Source organism: Fundulus heteroclitus, chromosome 20 (genome assembly GCF_011125445.2).
Source record: "Fundulus heteroclitus isolate FHET01 chromosome 20, MU-UCD_Fhet_4.1, whole genome shotgun sequence".
Lineage (NCBI taxonomy): Eukaryota > Metazoa > Chordata > Actinopteri > Cyprinodontiformes > Fundulidae > Fundulus > Fundulus heteroclitus.
In genome coordinates, this window is record NC_046380.1 from 12,293,550 (window position 1) to 12,315,468 (window position 21,919).

Consider the following 21,919-nt stretch of genomic DNA (forward strand, 5'->3'; position numbering starts at 1 on the left):
TTTAACTTGAATGTTAAACCTCATTAGTCTCAGTCTGTAACAACGGTTCTTTTGCATGTTTTAAGGTGGCCACTTGCAGCATATACTGAAATATTTGAAACTTCGCCAGATTTTTGGCATAAAAGAACTTGCACAGCTAGAGTACAGCAGTGCAGTGTTGATTTCTTGGATTTAGGCGCATAAGTTGCCTATTGCCTCGCGATCTATTTATATATGCACCAAATCAGGGCAGCGTTGTTGCTGTCCAAACTAATGGAACAAAAAAATTCAAGTGATGAATCTGTGAAACCCAAACAAGGGCAGACAATTTTTAAGCAGATGTCACAAAAAACCAATGTAGCATATTTAGGAACTGGTGCAGTGCATTTTGGCAGTCAGAAAGATAAGTGTAAGGAAAAGCAGAAGGACCCCCTGCAGAGCCTGCTCGTGCAATATCATCTCGGAGCTCCACAGCAGGCGCCAAGCACCCCATACCGGGGTGTCGAGCTTTGATTCTGCCAGAAGCACGTTCGCTTTTTAATAAGGGGGCAGCTCTTCTTATTTCTCTGCAGAGCAGAGAACTCCCAAGACACATCCAGAGATAGAAACGAACACACAGGCACACGATGGGGAAAAAAAGAAATCCTGCTGAAATAAAGATTTTCGCCATTTATTTAAAACTGATTGTCAGAAGAATAATACACAAAATCTGTGCTTTGTGTGGCCAAGTGAAGAGATCCAGCTGGATTTATATAATATGGGTATATTTACACACACGCACTCATATATCACATATGTACAAAAGGAGAAATAAAGCATTGAAACATGAGTCCAAAGGACCTGTTTTGTGGAAATATTTCCACATTGAGGTTTTTATAATCTATTTCTACCTTGAACCAGAATCATTTTTAATGAAGTTATACACCCACTAACTTCACTATCACGATATCGACCAGGCGCTACAGTATTATTGCATTGAACGCTGCTTTTTTTTTTTTTTTTTTTCCTGTGAAGAATGGGATACAGTGTGTTTTCAAGCATGCCAGTGAACTGCTGTAAATGAGTGGCCTTATGACCAACTATTGTTTCGCTCAAAAAATGTTTGATCTGAATTATGCATGGTTAGTTTTGACACCAAGCACCTTGGGAAGGATTTGATCAAGACGAATAAAATCTACACAGTAGAATACTGCCACCCAGTGGAGGAGAAGATTCTGACGCCTCTAAATACTTGTGATAAAGTAAAGTGCTGGTTTCCCCCTCTAATCTGATCTTCCCTGACTGCAACTACTACTCAAGTGAAAGACAATACTTGATCTCCAATTAATTTACTGGCATTCATGAAATAGTGATTTTCCTTTCTGTCGTTTATGTGCAGGAAAAGCGAGCTGGAACAAAAGCAGTCGAGCTTGCAACAAGAAACAAAAGCAATCTGAGTCAAAGATGCTTGTATCACATCAAGCTTAAGGCACATTAAATACCCTTTATGGTATCAATAAAGTGTGCTATATGTATGAGCAATGTTTATGATCCAACTGCTCCTTCCCGTAGCAATCCGCACGCCAACCAGGGCTGTCTGCGTTCATAAAAAAAAAAGAGGTTTCTAAATCAATTTTATCTTCTGCGACAGTTTTGGAAACACAGGCAGTGGTGACTTCTCAGGTGATGAACGAGATCTACCGGCAGTGATACCTGAACACGCAGCTATGCAGAGACTCGTAACTCGGAGTTCATGAAACGGTGAAGTCCGCAGTGTGAAAAAAAAAAAAAACAACTATGTAAAATTCTTCTATCAATTACCATCCCTAAAAGCGATCATATGCTCACCCAATTACAATTTACAATCCCAGTCATTACATTCGAAGCTCCACTCGAGCTGATCTAGTTGATCAACCGCTTCGCGCCCCGTTATGGTGTCAAAGCCGCGGCGTCCCTAATGGGGTTTTCCAACCGGGACCTCGTACTTGAAGACCACGCTGAAGAGTTTCCCGCCCAGTCGGTCGGCCAGCCACGAGTTCTTGATGACGGCCATCTTGAGGCTCTCGCAGCTCAGCATGGCGTAGTAGTTGGTGTGGATGGCTCGGCCCATTCCCTCGATGATCACCAGGTCGGTCTGCCGCTCCCTCGCCACCATCGCCAGCACCTTGTCCAGTCGGCTGAAGAGCCACGGGAAAGATGCATTTTACTGTTATGGGAGCATCTTCTGTTTACGTCCTTAACGGGAAAACGGGCATCATGGACACCAACAACCCACCTCAGATCCAAACAGGGGGAAGAGGAACCACTCTGGACCAATGTCAGCCTGTCCTCCCTCAGGGCCGATCTATTCAGCAACAAACCAACCACAGATTGTAAAATCACTACATTTAAAAAAAAAAAACTGTATTTAAAAACTAAATACATTTAACTCTCTACGCAATCAAGTGAATTGCGTAAAATAATTACGGCCTTGGAATTCAAATGAGTTAAATTCAGCAATCAGAGAATTTACTCCTTACTCGATCACAGGATCCATGGCAGCGATTCTCTCTGTCAGAATCTGGAGCTCGCTGTTTGTTACGTCGTTTAAGGCCGGAGCAGAATTGCTGGCTAACACAACCTGTGATGTTAACATACGAACCGATTTGAAGTTTTAAAAACACATTTAAAAAAAAAAAAAAAATCGCCACATCTCCCTCAACACGTCTTCAGCTCCTCACCTCCGTTCCTCGGGAGAGAAGTTCTCTGACGAAGGGCATCACCCCTAAAATTATGTCCACGCCACTATTATCTACGAAAAACAAGGCACACCTATGAGGAGGACCCTGCAACAAGAACCAGGATAAACTGCATTGAAGCATTAATCATGAAAAAGGGCACGAAACGCAAAAGCAACATTTGTCGAGGAGTGTTGTGACATTTGCTGGGTTTCCAGATGGGGAAACTCAGATGACTTTTAACTAACAGGCCGTAAAGAGTCTAACCTTTAGTCTTTCAAGCCATTGATCAAAAGAGTCAACGAGCCATGGCCGCTCTGAGGGAGGGGAAAAAAAAAAAAAAGTCAGTGTGAGCAAAAAAGATCTTTGTTGAGACATTTATCCCTGCAGTTTGTTAAAAAGAATAGGCAAAATAGTCTGGGCTAATACATAAACAGAGGATAGACTTCCACAGATATAGAGGGACATAAATATTTTGAAAGCTCAAAGCATCAGATAAATATTGTCATACTTTAGATTTACAAAAGTCTGCTGGCTTAAGTTTGGATAACTGTGGAAGAAAAGACGGGCTAAACTAATCATTGAATCCTAATAACTTTATATTTGGCCTTGCAAACTACTCACATTTTGTCAACAATAAATTAAAGGTTGATACATTTTAATGTTTTTTTTTTCTAAATAGACTATTTTTGTTCAACCACTAAAACCCAGTGCCACCAATTGCCTTCAGAAGTCACTGAATTAGTGAAAAAAGTCCAAAAAAAAAAAAAAAAATACATTTTTTATAAACTGGTTTTCTACATTTCTATACATGTATTGGTTGATGGTTGTCGGGTGACAAAGGTTAAAAAGTTCAAGAGGTGTTAATACTTTTGCAAGGTGCTATAGGAAACTGAACACTAAATGTTTTTATTTTCTGCTTGTTCAACTTCAAAGCGGATGAAATAATGTCTAATAAAGAAAAGAGATGATCACACATGCTGCATTCTCACAAGGTCCAAATACAAATACACCAAATTACCAAAGTATCACCCATCTAAATAATGGAGATCAGCTGTTCTAATCACTTCCCTGGCCACAGGTGTATAAACTCCCACCGAGGCATGCACACTGCTTCTATAAAGAGTGAAAGAACGGGTCGCTCAACCCAATAAAACCCTTTTGGGATGAATAAGAGCGGAGACTGAGAGCCAGGCCTTCTTATCCAACATCAGTGTCTGACCTCACAGATGCGCTTCTGGAAGAATGGTCAAAATTCCCATAAAGAGACTCCAAAACATTGTGAACAGCCCTTTCCAGAAGAATTGAAGCTGTTATAACTACAAAGGATGGATCAACGTCACATTTTACCATAAAGATTAAGAACAGGATGTTCCTTCAGTTCATTTGTGAGTCAAAGGAGGAGAGCAAATGCTTTTGGCAATATAGGGTGGCTTTTGGATGAATGCTGCAATTGCAGCTCTGGTAACCTTTTGCTCACTTTGTCCCTGCCGGGCACACAGGATTAAACAGAAACATTTGGATACCTTCTAACCGCCGTTTAGCTTCTTCAAACCCAAACTCAGGGTTAGATTCGAGGACCCTGAATGTATGGAGACAAAAGCATGAAAAAACAGGTTTAATACCAGCACCAGCCTTGTGTGGGTCACAGTTTGCCAAAAGTTCCAAACATCATAAAAAAAAAAGAAAAAAGTTTGAGACTAAAGTTTGTGCTAAGTCAAAACAGTGTTACAACACACAAAAAGGAGATAAAAGTTTATCCTTTGAAACTCCCTCACTGTGACTGAGTAACAGTTTGTTACTGTTTGGCTTCAATCGTATTTCAAAATCCTTGGAGGTTAAAGTCAGGGTAGATTAACGCTGGGGACAAACTGCACGATTATTTGTATCATTTTATCCTGTGATTTCTTAAGGAACAGTCTGTATTAGTCTGCAGGGGGGGGGGGGGGGGGGGGGGGGGAGAGACTGAGTTCTGCAAGCACATAAGGGGAACTGACCGGACTCGATCTCAGTCTGTGTTTAAATCTTTCACAATGTTGGGTCAGGAATTAGTTTTATTTATATATATATATATATATATATATATATATATATATATATATATATATATATATATATATATATATATATATAGAGAGAGAGAGAGAGAGAGAGAACTTTTCATTAACAGCCATTTTTAACAGCCATTTTTTAAATGGTAACAGTGCTTTAGATGGGGTTTAGTTGTAAAAGAATCAACACTAATTTAATTAACTGCCTACATTTTTGCTATCCATTCCTGTCTAAATACTATAATGCCATCTGAAAAGATAAAAAAAAAAATATCTTACAGTGAATCCAACCTTTAAAGTTATTCCAAAACCCAATAATTACCACGCACAAAAACAAAAATGTTCCAAACTCTCAACAAAATGAAATAATCCGTCAACACCATCCACATCAAATTTCTATTTGAAAAATTCTCTTCTGGAATAACGGACATTTACGAATTTGAAACCTCTGCTTTTGAAAATCTGCAAAGACTGTGACTGTTGTGTGGAGTGTCCCCAGGTTAAGCCACAAAAATCTGTTGCATCTATTTACTGGTTAAAATAAAATAAAATAAAAAGTCATAGAATGCATTGAGGCTGCAGCAGCTACTCACTCTGACACGGCCTTGGCTCCCCAGTCAAAGACATTTCCAGCCAAGACGCCCCTAACCAGCGCAAACTGTCTGTCCTCCCAGCTCAGCGCTTCCAAGGACTTCACCGCTTTCTGGTAGTACTTTAGAGCGACGTCGTTCTCCCTCTCTTTAATCTGAAACGGAATAAAACGTACCATCGCAGTTAGCACCGACTAAATGAACAACGGCCTTATCAAATCACATTTAGAAATGAAAAAAAAAAAAAAATGGGATTAAGCCAAAACAACAGTGTTTTGTTTAATCTTAACACATGGGAATCGTCTGCGCCACTGTGAGACTGTATACGACACAGTGGGTGACAGAATGGATCAGTGAGGGCCAAACTAGTGTCGAGCACAAACATAACAAGGAGAACAACGGATGTGACAGATTTCACTCAGACCTTAGAGTAGGGATCAGGAAAGTTGAACTCGTTTAAACAGTGTTCCCTCGTGTCTAACAGACTTCTGACAGTGAGGGATCCATAAGCACTAGGTGAGAAGAGAAGCACTCTACATTAGCCAAAGAAAAAACAGAAACAGACAACAGAGCTGGGATGGCACCACTTTTTTTCCTCCCACACACAGATTTATGCTGTTTGCAACAAACTAAATTAATGAAAAATTAAACTCCAAGTTTGACATCTAAGACCTTTTTTTTTTTTAACCCAATCAACTCCCAGAACATTAAATGTTAAAGAACAACTAATGCACATTTACTTGGCACAAAAACCACTCCTAAAACTGAAATAATAAATAGAATTAACATTTCCTTTGGAATGAGGAGGCATACAGGAAGGTCCAGCAGGTATGAAGACACAAAGCTAATGCAGACAATGAAGAGAAGGCTTTTAGTTTAGACTAAACGGCAACCTCTGGGTTAAAATGAAGCAGACGGGACAAACAAGAACCCTTACAACGGCTGATGGCGGAGGGTTTGAAGCTTGTGTCGGTACTTCTGGCGAAACTTCTCGGCCCGTTCGGCCGCCCCCGGGATGTCCGGCTGGCTCGCCACAGCTCTCTTTACCACCTGCTCCAACACAGAAGAGCAGCCATCAGCCACAGCCTGGTCGGAATACTGCTGCCACATGATCACACAGTCTGACATACTGTATTTTTTTCAGACCATAAGGCCCACTAAATATTCTTCCCTAGTGTGTAATATCACTCCTTCACGTCCACAGCTCTCTATCCGTCTGTCGGGAGGACAGAGTAACTGGACTACACTGCCCTGTTTCTAACATTAGGCCAAAATAAACGTAACTTGTATATTGAATTAACTTACTACGTTTATTGTTGCTGGAGCGTACTACGGGCTTGGACTGCCTAAAGGCTCCCAAATATTCGGGCATACTGTGCACATATGAGCTTGGCGGACAAAGACTAAGCACACCCAGTGATTCATTAGCCCACAGAACCCCTTATTGCTGGAATAACTTCAGTTGCGTAAGTTACAAAACAGCATTTAAACCAGCTTGCGGTCTGGACTACGGTTGGACCACTGGAGCACCTTGACATTTATTTACCCGTTTGCCATTTTGTTATTGGATTTGGATCTGTTAATAGTATGAACAGTTAATTAAAGCATTTCTTTAGTAAAACATGGCTGCTACTTTCTCTCTTTGAAACCATGAAAACAGCAGAGGTGTAATTTTTTTCCCCCCAAACCCAAAACTCATCAACTGACTTATACACTGAAAAGTTAAACCCTAAAACTAAGAGGGTAAAGTTTTTTTTTTGTTTTTACCCGAACCGTAAAAGCAAAACTATTTAATTTGACTCTAGTGCCTTAGAGAAGATGTAGCAAGGGAAAAATAAAGCTGGCCCTCTTTAAAAAGATAACTATCTTGGAAGGTTGAGATAAGACTATAGTAGTTCATCATATATTTTCTTTTTATTTGATTTTACAGGTATTTTTAAACTGCGTCCAACTTTGTCTGAATTAACTTTAGTCATCTTACCCCATCTAAGGCTTCCTCAAAGCAGTATAGCCAGTATTCCCGGGCCTGAGCGTCCTCTGTGAGGTCAACTGTGTCAGGGATGTAAGAGGAAGGATCTTGGAGTAGAGGCAGATTCACCAGCTGCCTCTCCAGGCGGTCCATCTCCAACATGTCAAACTGGAAACAACAAGGTGATAGAAATGAAGAGTGTTTTTGACAAGTTCACACACACACACACAAAAAAAAAAAAAAAGCAGATAAAACTTTTAGATGCAGCTGTTGCATTTTTAAAGATTATGCCCCAAGCAAACCTCTTTTAGAAATAACTTCCTTGTGCCGCTTGCGTTTTTTTTTATAGCACTGACACACTTCACGTATGTTAGTCATGTTCATCAAATATGACACGAAGAAAGTTAGCGGGAACAAGTCAAGCAGATGCAGGACAGACATGTTTTGCCTTGCAAAAACATTCCAGAGATTTTCACATTTTGTCATACACCACTAACCACGGTATTGCCATTTTGTTTGACTCACTGACAATTTCAAAGAGAAGGGAAAAAATATACATTTTCTCTTTATTTTCTCAGACTACACTTTGCCAATATGCTTTGAAATGTATTTTTTTTTTTTTTCAGGATTGTAATTGGCTCCATCTAGCTTCTAGTCAACTCTGACTCTGAAGCATGCCCACAGAATGATACTGCCACCACTATTTCTCACAGTAGGATGTTTTTATGGAGACTAAATTATATCAGATGGACTCATTTAATAATTAGGTGATTTAAGGTGATTGGTTGCACTACATTTTATTTAAGGTAATAAAAAACAGGGCTAAATACACATTGCAGATTTTTAATCATAAAGCTTTTTTAAATCCACGTATGATGTTCTGTCCACTTCACAATTACTACTTTGTGTTGCCTAGTCACATAAAATCTCAATAAAACACAACTACATTTGTGGTTATTAGGTGGCAAAATGTGAAAAGGCTCCAGTGGCATGAATACTTTGGCAAGGAACTGTAAATGACATTTCCTGGACAGTAAGAAAAACTAATGATCTAGTATATAACCTGTGGTTGATTAAAGTGCTGACCGTCGATAAACGACAGCAGAACCATTATTGGGGCAGCTAAGAATGAAGGATAATAGTTTCTAACTTACTACAGAATCCTACAGATTCAAAGCCTCATATCAGAAGATCAGAAAATAAAGCAGACACTGTTATTGACCCACTGAAGACAGCAAACACAAGTCATTTCAAATAATTTGATCAGAGAATAATTAGATTAGGAGCAAGTCAGAAGCAGGTGATTAAGAGCTAAGCTGCCTTAGGTCCAACAGAGCAAACGTTCAGTCATGGCTTGAGGGTTAGGTTTCTAGCTATGCAACATGGCACTGTGAGCAGAGGCAGCGTCTTGTTAAAGAAAGGAACACACACGAAGCAGGTGGAGGTACTTACAGGAAACTGAAGGAGAAAATTAGGTGGACAGAAGAACGTGTGGAAAGGAAATGAATGATTGTCAGACTAGAAATATGGCTTTGCATGATCAAAATGATTAGGATTTTAAGTTTTAAAAAAAAATTTTAAACTTCTGCAGAAAGAAAATTGGTTATGAGAATTTAGTCGCCTTTGTGTGGTACATAGACCAGCATCATCTCCAAAGATCAAATAGCTTACTGTTCCACTGCGAGCTCGCTGCATGGGATTCATGTCAGGAGAGACACTCATCAAACCTGAGCTTCCTGCGTAATTTTCCCCCCAGCTGTACTGGTTTGGATCTGAAGAAGGGAGATAAACAAGTCATTTCTGGAAGGAAGGAGTTTTGTTTTGTTTTTACACTAAATTTTATAATTACATTCACAGTATTTCAGGCATTAGCATGTATGTCAACATAATTATGCATTTTTTTGTTAAAACTAATCTTTTTAAAGTGACAACAAAAACACCTACAATCACTAATCACAGTATTTAGTTAAATCCAGTCATGTCAGCTTCAGGTTTGACATTGAAACAGACGATTCAGCCAATGTGTTCCTGAGGCCCTCTCTCCTCTCATTATGACGCAATTTAAGCTATAGTTGGTAATCCTGTTCAGAAACACTTTGTTATACTTAATATACTTCCACGCTGACAGTAGTCAATGCATTATGTATTCAGAAAAAGGAGGTTATAAAATTTGACTTTTGTGCTGCAGGTCTATAAAAACTGACCAATCCTTGTCGTTTGGTCCAAATTTGGCAGAGTTTTGGTCCTGCCCTTACGCCCCTCTGTCCCTCAAGAGCAGGAATATAACCTTATTTATTGTTTGGTCCCACATGCCAATCAGTCTGATGCTCACGTAATGCCAATGTGTGCTCATTCCTAGCTAGGTTCCGCTTACAGGCTGCACATGTATCCGGTTAGCTTAGCGGTTAGCTTCGGTATTAGCCGTTCATTGTAGCTCCGCTGCTCTCACCGTATAAAATAGGACTGTCACGATAACAAGTAGCTGGATGATACATTTTTCTAAAAATTATTGCGATAAATCATATTATTGTCAATTGGGGACCTTTTTTAACTAATATGATAACGACATAATAACTCAATATACTCTCGACCTACCAGCTCAGACAAATTAAGCGGGTGGCATAATTTGGTTTAAATCCTAAAAAAAAATGCCCTTCAGCAGTTATGTTCGGCTTTGACACCACTTCCATTTTCTTTTCCAGCTAGCATTTTGTCTGGCTCTCCCTCACGAGGCTCTCGTGCGAAAACTTTAAACATGTGCCATCCTGGTTACCTGCCTGCTAACAAACGAATATAAATTGTAAATGTATACTTACTGTCTTCCTCTGCTCCTTTCAGAAAAGCTCCAATGGCTCCAAGATAGCCCTCATGCCTCAGAAACAGAGCCTGAACTTCACCCTGCGATAGTCGGATAACAGGGGGTCAACATATGAGCAACAAGTTTAATCATAAACGTTAATAAAAGAAACCAATACATGCAGAATTTTTTTTTTTTGTGCAGACGCTAGGGGCTTACCTTGGTAAAGAAATTGATGCTGTAAGTTATTGTGTGCATTGTGACAGGATGGCCTCTGATAAAAAAGCCTCCAAAGTACACCCGCGACAGGTTGTGGAGTTTGGCGTAGAGGCAGGCTAGCTGTCCGATGTCGTTGCTGATCATATGGAGTAAACTCTTGGCCATGTCTTCTTTAGAGAACTCTACAATCCAAAAAACACATTGAGATGAGAATAACAGTCTCCTGCATGTTGCAAAAAAAGATGACCTGCAAAAGTATTCATGTCTTCATGTTTTGTCATGTTATAACCACAAATATTAGGGCGGGGCTCCATGAGACTTTCAAAGTTTGGGATTTTGTTTTATAACTTCAAAATCCTCCACAGGTTTATCCCTGAACTGTTTGTACAGTTCCTTAGTATTCATGATGCGGTTTGTTCCTTATTGTTCTCCAACAAACCTCCGAGGCCTTCACTGAAAAGCTTGTTAAAAAACACTTACTAAAAAATGCAGTTTCAAGGCTAACCAAACCAACCTGACCCTGTGTGAATAAGTAACCCTTCCACTGCCTGTTAAATCACGGATTAACTGTTATCAACCACATTTTTTGAAAAACATATTTCTTTACTTTTTTTAAAACACACTGTACATAAAACCCAAATAAAAAGAAAATTCATTCAAGGTTGCCTTTGGAACAGGACAAAACGATAAAAGGTTAGAGGGAGATGCCTTGGAAAAGGCACTGCAAACTGAAAATGGTTTGTATCCTTAAGCCCTAATAAGTGATATTAGGAGTATTTTGGGTTTTTCAGACTAAAGATTAATAAAATTCAGCAGCAGTTGCTCAACAGCAGAAATGGGCCAGCAACACGCTTCCCTCTGTTATACTGTTCTGTGGGGGACAGCCACGCCTTCATTTCCTAACAGCAATGTCAGCACTGGGTGAGAGGGCAATCATTTGTATCCTTCAGTCTGCCTCAATACATCCTGCCTTACTAAAAGAAAGAAAATAATGCATTTAAATGACGGACTTTGGCAGCTTTACTCAGTAACGTGTTTGAAAAGGTTGTATCTACTGTGAGTATTTAAAGATCATACTGACTTTCACTAATGGCTGTTAAAGCTGAGTTTAGTTGGCCATGTATTGAAATCTAAACTCCATGGATGATGAAAAAACAGAAGCCAAAGTCAAAACATTTACTAAAAATTGTTAGATCAACATTTTTGAATTAGCTGCTTCTCAAGAACACACCACCACTCACCCTTAAAGTCCACATTAGCTAATCATCCTCACTATCAATGTAAAGAAAATGCTCATCCAAGACAAAATATTCTCGCAGCGATCAGGTAAAAGGTAAAATCTGTTTGTCTGTGCATCACCTTTGTCAGCTGTTGCAGACTTCCCAAAACTACTTGCAATGAGATCTCCAGTCAAACCCAAACATGCGTAAGATCCTCCATAGATGTCTTTGACGAGCATGTCGACGCTGGAATGTTGCCCTTTAGAGGCCAGCTGCAGTAACTCATCGAATCTCTGCAGGAGAGAAACAGAAATGTAGCTTAGGAGCCTCAAGGGCACGGTGAAATGCATGGAGCTGGCAGCACAAAGAAGGGATACAAGTAGCAACCAGAGGCAACTCAATGAATTACCTTTGTTTTTGTGAGCAACGCTCCAAGGCCCCAGAATGTCCCTCCGCCTATCGAGCTTCCACCTATTCGTTCAAATTTATCTTCTGATTGAACCTGTCAAAAGTAAAAAAGGATGCTCATTAAAGGGCTTGACACATTGTTATGAGCAGCATTTTATATCTGCAATCTTTTCTACATCTTCATAACAGTTTTAAGTTTAATTTAACAGCGGCTGTGCTCATCAAAACTATGAAATGTCTTTATGGTTTTCATTTACTCCTAGTATTTAACATGACATTTAAAAAATTCTGGGTCCAATACTAAATAAATGATGGCAGAATAAAACACTCATGAAAAGAAATGTTTAAAAATCCCCAAGAATAAATAAAAATCTGCCAAAACAAGGGCTTTAAGTCTAAGTTTTCTCTTTTTAGAGCAGATGCTCTATATGCAGCGGAAACCAGGGAACATTTGGACAGCAGTGTTATTCATTGATTATGGAGGCTGTACATGAGGCTCCATAATTGTTTGTCCATCCATCTTTTTCTGCTTATCCACGATTGGGTTGTAGGGGCAGCAGGTCCAGGATTAAAACAGAGACATCTCTCTCCCCAGCGACCTTCTCCAGCTCATTCTGGGGGACACTAAGGTGTTCCCAGCCGAGATGGGATATATAGTCCCTACAGCAAGTTCTGGGTCTTCCCAGGGGTCTCCTTCTGGTGGGACGTTCCCGGAAAACCTCCAAAGGGAAACAACCAGGAGGCATCCTGATCAGATGTCTAAACCACCACAACTGACTCCAGAGAAGCTTCGGCTCTGCTTTGACATTGCATTTGATAACCCAAACTATCTCTGACTGAATTTGGCCACCATCTGGAGGAAGCTTGTTTTGATCACTTGCATCCAGGATCTCATTCTTTCGGTCATGATCCACACCTCATGACAAATGGACCTGAAATGTTGACAGATCGGTAAACCTTTCTTCACCACCGGAGCAGCGCCTGCATTACTGCAGACGAAGCCCCAATCAGCCCGCCCGTCTCCCGTTCCATCTTACCAGTGCTAAGAACCCTTAAGGTATCCCACAATCCTTTGCGTGACATGGCATAACAGCCTCCTCAAGGAAAGCAACAAAAATGTCCGGAGAGCAGAGAGTGTGTGATTTGTAGTTCATTTTCAGAAGGCTGTAGGCCCTGATTTGACTCGCATCATCCACGTGTGTTTCCGTCACGTACTGACGTCAGAGCTAAAGGCAACAACAACAAAAACGCGTGTTAACGTCACATTAACATGCAAGCATGAGTTTGTTTTTGTTTTTTTGGAACGTTGGCGAGGCGGTAGCCTGAGTTTGGCGAGGCGGCCGCCTCGCCAAGATAGCGCTGCGGGAAACCCTGGCTGTCCGAAATCGGCAGAGCAGCTCAAAAGCTCATTTCCTCCCCATGATAGAGTTCTTACTGTTCACCCTGTGAAAGGTCAAAGAACAGGACCTAGAAGCCATTATTAAGCGTATTCGGATGGAGCCTCCCTACTGATGGTGAGGAGCGTCATGGGGTTCCTAGGCTAAATTAGCCACAGGAGGGAGCTTACAGGCAACTTTCCCTACCTCCTTCCTCACTGACTGCACTATTCAGACAGCACTTATCATGGCGACTGCAGACACGCTACCGCTTTGGCTAAAGAGTCCTTATAAGGGTATCTGGATTGAGCCCAAGATACTTAATGTCCTCTGCTTGAGGCAGAGACTGACCTCCAACCCAGAGGGGGCAGTCAACCTTTTGCCAGTGGAGGAGCATAGCCTCAGACTCAGTAGGGGATGACTCTCATCCCGGCTGCTTCCCACTCAGCAGTGAACCACTCCAGGCTTCAAGAAGCCAACGGAACAACATCATCCGCAAAAAAATAACCAAAGAGATGAGATCATGCGGTTCACAAACCATATACCCTAATCTCCACTAATACACCTTGAGATCCTGTCCACGAACACCACAGACAGGATTGGTGAAAAGGTGTTTTTGTGCCCCAGTAAGCTGTCTGTTGCCTGGAAGCGTGGAAGCAAGAGACAACTTACCGATTCTCTGCTTTCCATTTTTTTATTGAGGCAAGTTTATATCAACTGTTTCCATATTGTCATACTACATCAGTTGTATGACAACAGATAACAAGCATTGACCAGACAGCATGCATTTTTCAATGCCGTCTGGTCAATGCGTGCCAAGCCACCAGCAACTTGTGTTTACAAATAGGAACAGAATATCAACACATGGATCCACAGGACGCCACTGAACTTTAAACCTGTATATTTTTTGGCATTTAAAAAAAAAGAAGTAAAATTCCCATCTCTCGATGTTTAAAGGTTGAAGAAACACACAGAAATAAGATATGGACCTGTAAATGCAGAAAAAGGTGGTTCTGCAAAATTTAGTGGGCTAAAAACAAATGCATGCCACACTTTTCAGCTTATTTGTAAGAATCTTAAAAAACATTCAGCATTTTTCCCCCCACTTTTCAGTTTTGCACTATGTTGCAGGTCTGTTACATAAAATGTATTGAAGTTAAAGGTTGGAAGGAGATCAAATGCAAAAAGGTTTAAGAGGGAAAGATATTTTCCAAGTACTCTATCTTTAAATGATTAGTTAAGTAATTGTTCAGTCTGTTCCATTAGTAGTTAGGATTAAAAATTGTTGACAATTGACAATGAACATAAGGTCAACGGCAAAGTATGCTGCAAGTTAAAGGGACTAGTAAGTCATGTTTTATAAAGTTTTATTTCAACAAGCTACCAGTCTGTATGATAAAACTAAGCTACCTCTTGTAATACAATAGCTGGTGTACTTCCAATCATTTCAAGTCTAATATTTATGTTTACACAAATACATGTGAAACAGGGAGTCACCAAGCATGCTGAATCAACACACAGCTTCTGAAAAAAAAAATCAGTGAATTAGAAAGAATCTGTTTTGCTTTCAAAATTAACCAAAGTGAAACAACCCCTTTGTCGAGAAATCACAAAAACAGTATTTTGACCATGAGAAAAATTAAACATTTTTATAAGAATCTTGTTTATAGGAGCAGTCAAGCAAATAAAATGTTGATTCTCTGTAATTACCTTAACTATGGACACTCCCTGAGCCGATGTTCACAAGCAGGTAGGGGAAGATGTCGGGATTAGTGGTCTGAAAGCGGAACTCCGAGTCAGCGTGTCTGGCATAGACAAAAGCCTCATGGGGGATGTTCTTCAGCACAAAGTTACAGCCCTTGATGAGACAGGTCATCTCGTCCTCTTTGTCCACTCTGCCACCACGCAACACAGAAGCAGACAACAGGCTGGTGTCAATCTCACATGTACAGACGATAAAGTGAAACTACAATGTATCGTCTCAACGCTCTGTTAATCATCATCAGAAATGTATTGATCTTTTCACCATAGGACAAACATTTCCAATGGAAAATGGAGAACAAATTCACTTCAGGGCTACACAGGCAGATTATAACAACAAATACCATCCAAATTATATTCAACTTAAATTAAATTAAACCAGTGCCATTTTTTTCAACCGGCAGACTAATATCCTTCTGTGGAAACTGAAACTCCTCCAGTTTCCAGGAGAAATGTATGTTTGTTGGCAAAGTAACTCTCACAAAAGGAACACTTAGAGGGTGGAAAACTCTTTATAAACGCTCAACCCCTCCATCCTCGAAAAAAGAAAAAGCCCATTCCACAGCGCGCACACATGCTACCTTGGCTGCATTGGTTACAGTAAAGACTATTGTTTATTGCACGGTTGTCTTCTGAAATATGCCTGACATTAGGCTCTCTCTGACTTTCGACATTCGTTTCCAGTTCGTCGTTGCAGATTCAGACAACAGCTCACTAAGAAAACTTTAGTTTTACTATTGGTGAATCTAACGGTTCCACAACAAGCTCCTCCTCCTTCTCGTTGGCTTTTGAATTACTTTTGAAGTTGAAAGTTTTTAAAACTAGCTATTAATTGATCCACTTTGTTTGACAGCACTGCAACAGACCTACGTGGCTCGTAATAAATCCGGACCAGAGCCCCTTAGGACCAGAGTTCAGGATCGTACATTTCACCAATGTCACAGCATTCAGCAGTAACCTTGAAAGATTTGAATTGGCTGCGTATATTACAGAGTTTCTGACAGATCACATCTCGGTTTAGTTTCTTTCTTTTTCACAGTTTAGCTCTGGTTCCAATGATCGATGGAGGTCCGGGTCTCCTGCTGCGTCCTGTGGTAGCAACATGCATTCCTGAACCTGAATCCCTCTTCTGTCGAGGTCTGCCCTTCTTAACAGCTTCACCCCGCTATGGGGAGCAGATGGGAAGCTCCGTCTCAGAAGTTGTCTCCGTCAACTTGACGAAGCCTGATCTGGTCCACAAAATAAAACCTCGGGGCGAGGTTCTGACGCGTCTGTTATCCCAATCCTCGACCCGGCCACACCTCTGGCTCCTCGCGTCCCGCCTTTAACTTGGCTCCCCTCAGAGTCAAATGTGTTGGTGGCCAACAACCCAATTAAAATTTTTTTTTTTTTTTTACATCCTTCACAATTATGCTGCCATCAGTCGTGGTTTTTGTCGACCCCATTTAAATGCTAGAGCTACTCCTACACCTGCTGTCTCCGCCATCTAAGAGCCAAAATGGTGCATCGTGAGAGAACTTAATATTATAATTAGCTTATTGTGGGGGATAAAACCGTGTAAGCTGCAGTGTCCAATGAATTGTAAGGCAATGTTTGAGCACAGCGTATCACATCGTGTCTTCCTGTTCTGTGGAAAAAGAAAAGCACACATGCAGCGGCGTGATGGGGGTATTAGCTGGGATTCAGTAGATATCCCATGTCACTTAATTGACATTTATCCAAACCACTAAAACGGTAGAAAATTTGCTGGAAAGTTTCAGGGTAAACAAACGATTACATAATTTCACCTTTTAAAAACGCAGCAGCCATCTTGACTTCTAACCTTTGCACATAACGTTGGCGTCATGTGTGCGGTGGGCAACCATGAAGCACGTCCCTATATACTTACTTGAGTCCCAGCTTTTTTTCTATCAGCTCTTTAAACTTGTGCGCCCCTCCGCCTGTGGCTTTGATGACTTTGGTCTCGGTGTTGACCAGGTGGTCCTTGATGAAGTCCAAGCACGTCTCGATGTAGGCATTTTCAAACTTGATGAAGTGCAGGCGCGCCGTGACCTCCTCCTGCACCGCTATTTCATACAGCTTGTCGCTGGCTGCCTCCTGGAATCAAACGAAAGAAGACAAATACTGGCAACTTATTTTGGCCCCGGACAGGGAACGTGTTTGTTTATTTATTTACAGCCGCACCTTCGCGCTATGGTCGAAGGATCGCACTTTGGCCACTTTGTGTTGGACAGTTGAGTAGTAGGCGAGCTTAGTCAGCGATCCACCTGTTAGGATAAAAACAAAAGCAGCAAAACAGCTGAAGCTGAAAACTGACTAAACTAACAGTACACCAAGTCAGATAAACATCCGTTTCGAAAAAAAAAACACATAACAAAACCCTCCAATATCTTCTTCTGCAGATAAATTACGCTTCAAATGACATTTAAATGAGCTTAAAGCGTCTTCTAAGAAGCTAAAAATCTATTTGTTTAGTTTACTTCCACCTAAAAAGTCATGTGTTGCGGCAGCGTTGCCCTACAAATGTGAGGATTAGCTACATCCCTGCAAAACCCATCAACGTCTCCAGAGGAAGAGGAACGCTTCCGGTTACCTATGTCTATGGCGAAGCGCTTCGCGTTCTCCAAATTGCGGAATATTTCATCCGGCGGAAGGGTAATGCTTTTATCCATGGTGTGACTAGTTGTGTTGCTGTCAACTCCACCACATTCCGCCATGGTAGGCTATGATATGACGCTGCGTGCGTGCCGTACGTACGCGCCACTCAGGAACCAATCAGCTCGCACGCAAAGCGAAAGAGGCGTGAGCGTGCGAAGCTCACGTTTCGTTTCAAACCCGAATGCTCGCGGTTGCTTAAAAAAAAAAAAAAAAAAAAAAAACATAGTTAACATAGCGAACCATTTGTATATTTTTTTCCTCTTCTTCTTTACTTGTCATCCAGTGAATATCTTTTGGATTGCTTTCCTGTTTTGATTTGCCTAAATAAATAAAAAATCAATGAATTAATTATTCAAAACAATAAAAAAGCATTCCCTCCTTATTGTTTAAAAGTTTAACGTCAAGTGGGAAATTCTTTAGTCTTTATACCCACATAAAACGAAGAAATGACACTGAATATGCTTATAATAATGATGTTTTATAAACGTCAATCAAGAGGCCAGTTATATTACGCTTTTTTGGCCTTTTTATTTATTTATTTATTTATTTATGTTATTTTATTTTCACAGAGTAAGGTTCTGGATGGCGTTAATTCAACTTATTGTTTCAACAAAATAATTTATTGTTTGTTAAAGAAAAAAATAATAAAGGGAACAGTTTGTTCTTTCCTTATAAGATACTCCTTTATACATTTTTATACAAAACATGTTCTTCACAGAAACCAAAGACTGGTTACTAATTAACCAACTTAGAGCAGCACCTACATGTCAGTACATCATGACATGTAGGTGTAGTAACAATATCCAAACCTACAGAACTTTATCTGCATTTCAAAGATTACTAAACATAATATTCAGTATTTTGATCTTACCAATAAGTCGGTGAAGTTAAATGTTGCTTGCATAGAATACAATTCTGTAAATTCCACATAGTAAGAAAGTATTATTTCAGTAAGAAAACAATTTGACTTCAGAAATAGAAATGAGACAACTTAAATATATTAATTATCATTTATATGGTTCTTTTTTTAAATGCAAAATGCTAAATCTGATTACTATATAAGGGGCTGCACAGTGGTACAGTGGTGCTGGGTTCGAGTCCAACCGTGGTTCTTTCTGCATGGAGTTTGCATGTTCTCCCTGTGCATGCATGGGTTCTCTCCGGGTACTTCGGCTTCTTCCCCCAGTCCAAAAACATGACTGTTAGGTTAATTGGTCTCTCTAAATTGTCCTTAGGTGGGAGTGTGCACATGAATAGTTGTTTGTCGTGTCTGTCTCTGTGTTGCCCTGCAACAGACTGGCGAACTGTCCAGGGTGTACCCCGCCTCTCGCCCATTGAAATGCTGGAGATAGGCACCAGAAAAGCGAATAAGAAAATGGATGGATGGATAGATGATTACTATATAGTCAGGCCAAAATGGTTTTAACTGATATTCGATATGACCTCCAGGGGGCGTCCTTGTCTTTGTTGTTAATGTTCTGAACCGTGGCGCTCTGAGGGGAAAAGCTGAAGGTTCATACAAGAGGAAACATGCAGATTCTTGCAGCAATTCAGCAGTTTTTTTTTCTTAAACTTTCAGGGTTATCGCTTCCTTGAATAGGAAGCAGCTGGATCCCAGAAAGCAGACTGTCATCTCTCGGGTGTCTTTCTCCCGCTTAGAGACTGGCTTCTATTTGAGCGACTCTGAAACCAAAAGAGACCTAAGGAACTGCTGATTCACTCTTTATGTTACTTCTCCACCAGAGTTTTTCAGAGCTGCAGAAACATGAATACACCTTTAGACACCAACTCTAAAAGAAAACATAGCTGTCTTTTGTCTAATGTTGTATTTACATTGTGCAGAGAGTGATGCTCCTGAAAGTGAGTCACTATGGAGTGATTGTAGGCGCCATGGTTGGATGTCTGTGCTGTGCAGATTTCTGCAGAGAAGAGCTGATGCACATCTCCTCCGTCCCTCCTGTGTATGGTCACACACCCCTATTTGAAACAGACAGTCTTAATCTTTGCAAAGTTTCTCACAGTTTCAGCCTATCAGAGAGCTTTGTGTGACAATAGGCAGTAACCGCCTATGTGCTGTTATTCTGCTTAATGGGACAATAGTTGGGTCTCAGGGGAACAGGCGGATGACTGGAAGGGGGGGTGCAAAGACTTTTATAGAGCTCTGTGCGGATGTGGGAAACTGATGACCCTGGAGAGTGAGCAGATCTGCTGCCTGTTGCTCGGATCAATCACTTTATGCACGCAGTCACTGATCCATAGGAGCAGATAAAGCTCACAATGAGAAGCCTTTTGTCATGATCTGCTGGTGTTACGTTTTGATTTGATCTCTTTCTTTTTTTTCCCAGTTAGGTACTTTTTCAGTTCATTCTGTTGTGTTTTACCTTCCGTGTGTTTTTTTTAGTGTAATATTCTTCCTTGTGTCTCTTTGTCAGCTCTGACTCTGCCCCTGAACTCTTAACTCTCGCCATGTGGCTTCCAAGATCTGCTCTGCACTTCGGTCCCGCAAAAGCCTCACATATCATGACACCTTTAGCATTAAATTGAACTATGAAGTGGTAATTCACAATCAAAATATATAAACAAGAATACATAATCACCGGCCTCTTCATGAGGTTATCACAAGCTGTTATCTGAGTTACAGTTTCAGTCTGTCATCTCACACCGGTGTGCCCACCCCCCTCTGATTTCTGACATGAACAAGACATTTTCACACACAGAACTGGATATATTGTCTTGTATGGATTATTCTCTGGAGTATTCGCGCAGAGATACTTGTGCATAAACTCCCTGGGGAGCAGCAATTTCTGAAATGTTCAGATTAGCCCTTCTGAGACTAACAACTATGCCATGTTCAAAGTCACTTAAATCTTCTTTCTTCCCTTTTCTGATCTTTGGTTAGAACTTCAGCATCATCATATAGATGCCTAAATGCATTGAGGAGCTGCAATGTGATTATTTGTCTCACAGAGCACTTAAAAGGTTTGCTGCGTGTAAATCATTGAAATAAAAGTAAACACGTAACTATCTAGATATTCATCTTTTTTTATATGTGTCTCATGTAAGCGAAAGCGTGTTTTTTCAGGGGTGGAATTCAATGAGAAGTTGCAACCCTGCTGGCAATTAAATACCTTTTGTCAGTTTGCTGTAAACAATAAAAGGACTGAGTGCAACTCACACACCGGCCTAACACTGTCAGCCTGCGGTTCGATTTGGTTGTAAAAGCAGGATTTTGTGCAAAAGTGTTTGGAAAACATGTTTTGAGGGCTGCGTAGCCTTGAAATGTTGCCATCCAGTTGGCAGCAATGAAAGAAAGAAAGAAAGAAAGAGAAAAAGAAAGAGAGAAAGAAATGTTCCTCCAAAGTGTGCCAACTCCCCTTGGAGAATAGTCAGGTGCTGGAGGGGCTGAGGATGCTAATCACACTGAACTGTGACTCTGCTCCTCACAGCTTTCCCACACTCGCTCCATTCAAGGAGCTCCCCCTCAACAATGGACATGTGCCTTGTTAAATGCTAATTCATCCACGCACAAGCAGCTCCTGCCTCATCCCACGGGGCAATGGTTGTTGTTAAGGCGCTCTCTTCAATGAGGACAGGAGAATGACATAATTAAGCATAAATATTTTGATCGGGTGTAACGACTAATTTATAATGAGCCAACAAGCAAATATGCTAGTTTCATAGTTTTGAAAATCTTTTTTTTTTAAATGCCGTCTTAGCAACATTAGGTCCACATCCATGTCCAATTTCTGAGTAACAGACGTTTTTTTTCAAGGTAGTACAAAATTATTATTATTATTATTATTATTATTATTATTATTATTATTATTATTATTATTATTATTATTATTATTATTATTATTATTATTATCAATTTCAAGTACTCCTGTATTTTTACTACCCAAAAAATATTTGTGTATCGTTTTGACTTAAAAAAAAAAGAAAAAACATACAAGAATGTCATTGACAAAAAAATGACACCACATTCATTAATTATTGATAGATTTTCTTTGGTATGCTGTCGTGCAGTTCTACAAAGCTTTTTCTGTGTTTTCAAGTGTTAATCTTAAGGTTTAAGAGGGTAGACTTTCAAACGAACACACGGTTGAGTAAAAACTTCCTCCAAATTAAAATAAAATTCAATATTTTCACACAAAAAAAACACCAGTTATTGCATATTTTCAGCATCTCCCCCCTT

At 40.3% G+C, this 21,919-nt stretch overlaps 1 protein-coding gene across 2 annotated transcripts; it reads right to left on the reverse strand.

Annotated features, from left to right (window-relative positions):
• Positions 1-628: 628 nt before the first annotated feature.
• pank4 (pantothenate kinase 4 (inactive)) lies at positions 629-17,804 on the reverse strand. Of its 2 annotated transcripts, XM_036151568.1 has the most exons (21): positions 17,660-17,804; positions 17,251-17,333; positions 16,955-17,163; positions 15,029-15,200; positions 12,695-12,706; positions 11,931-12,023; positions 11,661-11,814; positions 10,302-10,483; positions 10,102-10,183; positions 8,957-9,057; positions 8,738-8,743; positions 7,298-7,453; positions 6,254-6,366; positions 5,741-5,828; positions 5,320-5,471; positions 4,202-4,257; positions 2,943-2,992; positions 2,679-2,783; positions 2,478-2,578; positions 2,234-2,302; positions 629-2,135 (listed from the first exon to the last, which is right to left on the reverse strand). In XM_036151568.1, the coding sequence occupies exons 1-21, from the start codon at positions 17,781-17,783 to the stop codon at positions 1,913-1,915; spliced, it is 2,331 nt and encodes a 776-aa protein (XP_036007461.1). In that variant the 5' UTR covers positions 17,784-17,804; the 3' UTR covers positions 629-1,912. The 2 variants fall into 2 exon arrangements, with proteins under 2 accessions (XP_036007461.1, XP_036007462.1); XM_036151569.1 differs by lacking the exon at positions 8,738-8,743 and having other exon boundaries at positions 17,660-17,803.
• Between the last annotated feature and the right edge of the window lie 4,115 nt (positions 17,805-21,919).